The sequence below is a fragment of the Vipera berus genome (assembly GCF_964194415.1).
Source record: "Vipera berus genome assembly, chromosome: 1".
Taxonomy (NCBI): Eukaryota; Metazoa; Chordata; class Lepidosauria; order Squamata; family Viperidae; genus Vipera; species Vipera berus.
Genome location: NC_138202.1, coordinates 359,052,076 through 359,058,411, shown reverse-complemented (window position 1 = coordinate 359,058,411; position 6,336 = coordinate 359,052,076). Strand labels below are relative to the sequence as shown.

At 51.9% G+C, this 6,336-nt stretch overlaps 1 protein-coding gene across 1 annotated transcript; it reads right to left on the bottom strand.

Moving 5' to 3' along the window:
- Positions 1-3,013: 3,013 nt before the first annotated feature.
- On the bottom strand, positions 3,014-6,160 carry HASPIN (histone H3 associated protein kinase). Its single transcript, XM_081315445.1, has one exon. It carries the CDS (start codon positions 6,016-6,018, stop codon positions 3,202-3,204), a length of 2,817 nt encoding a protein of 938 aa, XP_081171571.1. The 5' UTR covers positions 6,019-6,160; the 3' UTR covers positions 3,014-3,201.
- Between the last annotated feature and the right edge of the window lie 176 nt (positions 6,161-6,336).

Sequence of the window (6,336 nt, the reverse complement as noted above, 5' to 3'; positions counted from 1 at the left end):
AGCAGTGATGATGTTCCCTAGTTGGGTCATGAAACGCCTGCAAGGAAACCACCAAGCCTAGAGAGCACCAAGGACCCCACAGTCATCCTCCTGTTCTTCCTCCTCCTCCTCCCTTCTAGCACTGATGATGTTACCTAGCTGGGCAATGAAACGTCTGCAAGAACACAACCAAGCTCAGAGAACACCAAAGCCCCACGGTCCTCTTCCTCTTCTTCCCTCCATAAACCGCTCCTTCCTTCTAGCACTGATGATGTTCCCTAATTGGGTCATGAAATGTCTGCAAGGAAACATCCGAGCTCAGAGACCCCACAGTTCTCCTCCTCCTCCTCTCCACAGACCCAACTCCCTTCTAGCACTGATGATGTTCCCTAATTGGGTCATGAAATGTCTGCAAGGAAACCACCCAGCTCAGAGAGCACCAAGGACCCCACGGTCTCCTCCTATTTCTGCTTTCTCCTCCTGCTTCTCTTTCCTCTCCACTCCACAACTCTCCCTACCACTGATGATGTTACCTAGCTGGGTCAAGAAACGCCTGCAAGGGAGCCACCAAGCTTAGAGAGCATGAAGGACCCCATAGTCTTCCTCCTCTTCTCACAAAGCCCCCTCCCTTCTAGTACTGATGTTACCTAACTGGGTCATGAAACGTCTGCAAGGAAACACCCAGCTCAGAGAGCAGCGAGGACCCCACAGTCCTCCTCATCCTTCCCTTCCTCCTCCTCTCTGCAAAAAACCCCTCCCTTCTAACACTGATGATGTTCCCTAGTTGGGTCATGAAACGTCTGCAAGGAAACCACCCAGCTCAGAGAGCACCAAGGACCCCACAGTTCACCGCTGAGTTACAAATATTCTCTTCTTTCAGCCATGCTCTTCATGGGGTTGAGTCTAAAAATGGCTTCTCCCAAGGCAAGAAAAGAGGTTCACCCAGATAATTTTTAAATACACGTTCTAAGAGCGAGAGATCGAGCGAGCAATGAAACCTTAGCAAGGTTGCATCAAATAGCTATATGCTTTTAGTTGGTGGGATGTCTGCCTTCCCTAGATAAAATCTACTGGGGGCTGGAAGGTCCCAATAATTCTGAGCAAAGTTTAAAAAAAAATATAGGCAATCCTTAACTTACAACCATTCATTTAGGGACCATTCGGTTACAACAGCACTGGGGGGAAAAAATGACCTATGGCTGTTTTTCACTTTTATGGGCCATCACCAGTCCACAGGATCAAAATTCGGGCACCTGGCATGTACTTACGACTGTTGCGTTTCCCAGGGTCACCTAATCACCGCATGTATCTTTCCCAGCCGGCTTCCGACAAAGTCAATGGGGGAAGCCAGATTAGCTTAACAACCACGTGATTCACTTAACAACTGCAACGATTTGCTTACCAACTGGGCGGGGAATGAGGCAAAACTCAATTATCTTGCTTAGCAAGTGAAATTTGTGGTTATAAGTCAAAGACTATTTGTGACCCACGTAGATAAGAATATCTTAACTTATTGGGTTTATAAGAAAACTCCCCACTTCCTAATGCCTACTCTGATGACGCTGACAGTGGATCAGTGAAAGCTAAGACAGTCGATTTTTAGATTTCATTTTTATGGTTTTCAAACAATAAACAGCTGTTTTATAATTAACTATCCCAGAGTTCAAGGATTTTATACCATTGCACAGATAAGAATATAGTATCCAGCTGGTTGTTGGAAGTGGGGCAACACACATGTATGCTATTATTACAATTTTAGTTTCAACCCTAACCCCACAACAACAAAAAAATAACTTTTTGAGCTGAACTCTCAGTGACTTTATCAATGCACCCAAGTAGTTTTCCTAGAGAATAGGCTTGCCACTGCCTTTTTTCAAAAATATTCTTTCTCTGAACTTCCCAGTCTAGTTTACAAGGTAGTCCTCGACTTACGACCACAATTGAACCCAACATTTCTGTTGCTAAGCGAGACATGAGTTTTGCTCCATTTTATTTATTTATTTATTTAATTTATATACCGCCCTTCTCTCAAGAGACTCAGGGCGGTTAACAGGGTAATACGTAAAAGACAGATACAAAAGTTAAAATTATTAAAACATGATTAAACAATGCCCATAGTACAAATTTAAAATTAAAGTCATAATAACAAACCCACCCCATCCCATCAGGCCAGGCCCGCTTCCTTAAAGAGATGGGTTTTAAGGTCGCGCCGGAAGGAGCGGAGGTCGGGCACCATCCGGAGCTCTACCGGAAGATGGTTCCATAAGTCCGGTGCACCCACAGAGAACGCTCTCCCCCTGGGGGCCACCAGTCGGCATTCTTTGACCGGCGGCACCCTGAGGAGGCCCTCTCTGTGGGAGCGTACTGGGCGGAGGGAAGTTGACAACCTTTCTTGCCACAGTTACTAAGTGTATCACTGCCACTGTCAAGTTAACATGGTTGTTAAATGAACCTGGCTCCCCCATTGTCAGAAGATTGCAAAAGGGGATCATGTGACCTCGTGACGCTGCAACGCTCATAAGTACATGCCAGTTGGTAAGCCTCTTAATTTTGATCACGTGACCGTGGGGAGGCTGCAACGGTCGTGCGAAAAATGGTCGTCACTTTTTCAGTGTCACTGTAATTTCAAATAGTAACTCAACAAATAGTTGTAATTCAGGGACTAGCTCTATAGCCCCGGGAGCACAGCCCTTACTTAGATAAATTGGTCTCCCACTTAACTGCTAACCAGGTCCAACTAAGCGTAGCATTTGTTTCGGAGATCACCTTGATGCTGCAACCAGTTAAATTATCATATTTCAAAGTCAATTTAAAAAAAATGCAGGTTGGGCAACATAGAATGTTTATTAATATAAAAAGCATTTATCAGATTTAATACTGCAAAAGTAAAGCTGGCATAATTTTCTGAGGTTCCGTTACAAAAGATTGTGCTTCATTTTAAAATAAGCCACAATAATTAGGGAAAAAATATTAAGGGGTTTTGCAACAGGGCGGGGGGGGGGGAGCAAATTTAAAATTACTTAAAATTTGGGGAGTAAAAATGATGGTTGGGGAGGGGTGAGGGGTTTCCCTCTGTTCAAACGTAACGCAAAGCAACGCAGCCGAGCAAGTCTGACAATATCCCAAAGTGTGGTTGAAAAACTGGGGGATACCAAGTGTGTTTTTCTAACACGTCCGAGAAGGCCTAAAAACTCTCCCTCGGTCCTCCGAGTTCAAGTTTATTCAATGGAAGAATGTCCCCAGCTTATTAAGTAGCTCGGCGGCAGACTTGAAATTCAGAACGTTGGCGGAGAACATCCTAAGCTGCTTCTGCAATTGTTTCATGGTGGAAGTGGTTGGCTTTTTCCTGTAAGACACCTCGCTTAAAAGCTTGTCTGCTAAGTAGTGAAGCCACAGAACATTGCTATGGGGGAAATAATCGGCCCAGTTGTTTGCGTTCTCTTCCCTCATCTGCCTATAAATATCAAACTGGTAATCCCCTCTCCCTTGGAATACTTCCTCGTCGGTGGAAAGGTCGCAAAACACTGTTAAACCGTCCCTCTCCAGCCTGGAAAATGTATAATCTATTATGTTCACCAGAATGCCTTGAGTAGGAAGGACGTGGACTTTCCCATTCAAGGTAACGGTCACCTCTTTCAAGCTGGTTTTCCTCACCAGCACATTGCCCCAATGTAAGTCTCGGTGTTCAAAGCGGAGGGCTTCCTCGGCTACGGCCAGCGAAGCCGTGACCTGGTGCAGGATGCTCTTTGCCGAAGCCACCGAACTCAGCTGCCGGCTCCTCATGTTCTCCAGATCCGTGCCTCCAAATTCAAATTCCAGGACCATAAACAGCTGCTGGTCACTGAAGAAATCGGGCCGGTTGTTTTCCGACTGCCTCAGCCGGTGGTATTCGTCCCAGGCGTTCAAGAAGTGCTGGGGGTATGTGCCTTGGACACAATGAATGGAATACAACCGGATAAAGCCCGATGTTCGGTTAGCCACCTCGTCGGCGAGGAGACTCAGTTCTTTGGAAATGATGATCTCCGGCAAGATTTCAGTGAAAGTCTTCTGCGGCTCGCCGTTGACTCGCTCGCTCCCTTCAATCGGGATTATCTTTAAAGCCACGGTCCCCCTCTCGGTCTCAGTCTTGAAAACCTCCCCAAACACCCCTTCCCCGATCTTCTCGCACTTTGGCATCTTCTCTCTGGAAAGCCACTCCTCAAACGAGACCGGCCCCTTCTGCTGGCATTCTCGGTAGACCTTCTCAGCATCCGTCAAGGTCATCTCTGACATGGAGAGAGACGTCATGGAGGACAGCAACACCATGGAGGAAGACGGACAGATGGAGTAGCCCAGCTTTTGGGTGAAAGGGGTATTACAAGCCTTGGGAAGAGGAGATTGGGCCAAGTAAATGCTGGCAGCGCTGCCGTTCAGGCTTTCGGCTTCCGAGAGGATTTTTTTTTTCTTGTGGAGGGAAAAAGACGCCCGGATTCTCCGCCACAAGCCGGAATTCTTGAGGGAGGAGTCCAAAGGCAGGAAAGAGACAGAAAGGTGGTCTTCGATCTCATTCCACTTCAGCCGCTCCTGCAGGAGGAGAGAATCCACCTGCGGCTTCCAGGCCCTGTTCTTCTTGTGTGCCGCTCGATCCACTTTCTGGCGTCCCCAACGTTTAGAACTGAAGCCACTAATGCAAGCTTTTCGGCCAGTACTTCCAGGATTACAATTGGGAGCTACTTGGTGGTTGTTCCTGGAACTGGAGGTTTTAGGCAGGATGTGGGGAGTCTGGGACAGGAAGAGCTTTTTCCCCTTCAAGGAACGGGAAGCTTTTTGCTTTCTGGTGGACTGATTAGCCAACCAGTTCAAAACCACCTGGTCATCCAGTACCACCATTGGCTGGAACTGGGGGCTGTTTGAAACAACACTGCGGAAGCTCACTCCTTCCGAAAGCCTACCAAGCTTGCCAGCCATCTCCTCGGGAGCACCGACGACCTGAGGCAAGCTCAGCTCTCGCTCCCGTGCGAGGAAAACGGTCTCTTTTCGGGGGGAGAGCGCAATTTTACCATCCTGCATTTGGACTTGAACTTGGAAAACGCCGCAAACGGAACTCTGGGCTACTGGAGCACCCTCTTGATCGGACCCTTGGGCCGAAGCGTGCTCTGGTATGACCGGAGAGGCTTTCGTCTCACTCCAACACGGCAATGCGCTTTGGAAGGCACAGCCACTCATTGCCCCGAAGCATTCCGGACGTTCAGGTCCCACTAAGGAACCGTCCTGCGGCGACCTCCGGGCACGTCGTCTGGCTTCCTCCTCCATCTCCTCCTCCAGGCTGAAGAGGTCCAAAGAGTCCCCCATCTCCGGCGTGTCCAACGTCAGCAGGCTCAGCTCCGTGAGGACCTCATGCTGGGACTTCAGGCTGCCTTCTCGGAACAACTCCCACGGGGGGCAGCGGCGGCAACGACAACCTGGCGGGTGGGAGACAGGGCTGCGGGGCTCCTCCTCCTCCTCCTCCTGGAGGGTCCAAGCCCTCCTGGCCCCCACCGGGGTCAGGAGGGGCAACTCAGGGGTGCTGCAGAGCAGAGGAGCCCCCCGCAGGCCAGCGGGGCCAGGCGGGGGTCCCTTCTTGGGCCGGCGACAGGTGACGTGCCTGCAGAGGGGGCTGGGGGGCACGAAGGGGCCGCCGCCCTGGCTCCCTGTGGGGGGAGGCCGGTTCTCCTTGGGGGGGGCCTGTTTCTTCTGCTTCTTCTTCTTCTTCTTCCCCCCTGTTTTGGCGGGAGGCTTCCGGGCCTGGCGGGGCCTGGCGGGCGGGAGGAAATCCGAGTCGTTGTCGGGGCAGGCGGCCAAGGAGGGCGAGGAGCAGGAGGCCCCCGCGGAGGAGCTGGTGCTGAAGAGGCGCTTGGGGTCGGCCGGGGGCGAGATCCAAAGGGCCGCCCGCGGCAGGAGCCTCAGCCCGCCCTTGCCTCCCGCTCGTCCTCTTCCTCCTCCTCCTCCTCCTCCTCCGCGGCTGGCTCGCCCCCTCAGCCCCGCGTAGGTCCTCAGCAGCCGCGGCCGCAGTTGCTCCATGCGAGCGGAGCCTCCCTGCCTGCGGAGACACGGCAAACGGGAGGGCCGGACGGAGGCGGACCAGGACCCGGCCCCGACCCTCCCCGGCCCCCTCTTCTCCGGTAAGGCCTCCCGGCCCTCAGCGAGGCCGAGCGGGGCCTCGGAAGGCCGCGCCCGCCGCCATTTCAAATCCAGCTCTCGCGAGGAGAGAGGCGGGTCTCGCGAGAGGCCGGCAGTTTTTTTTCCCCTCTCACTCTCTCCTCCTCCTCCCCGCGCGCGCGTTCGCGCGGCCTCCAGGTCTCGCGGGAGCTCGCGGCGCGAAAGCGCGGCTGCTCGGTT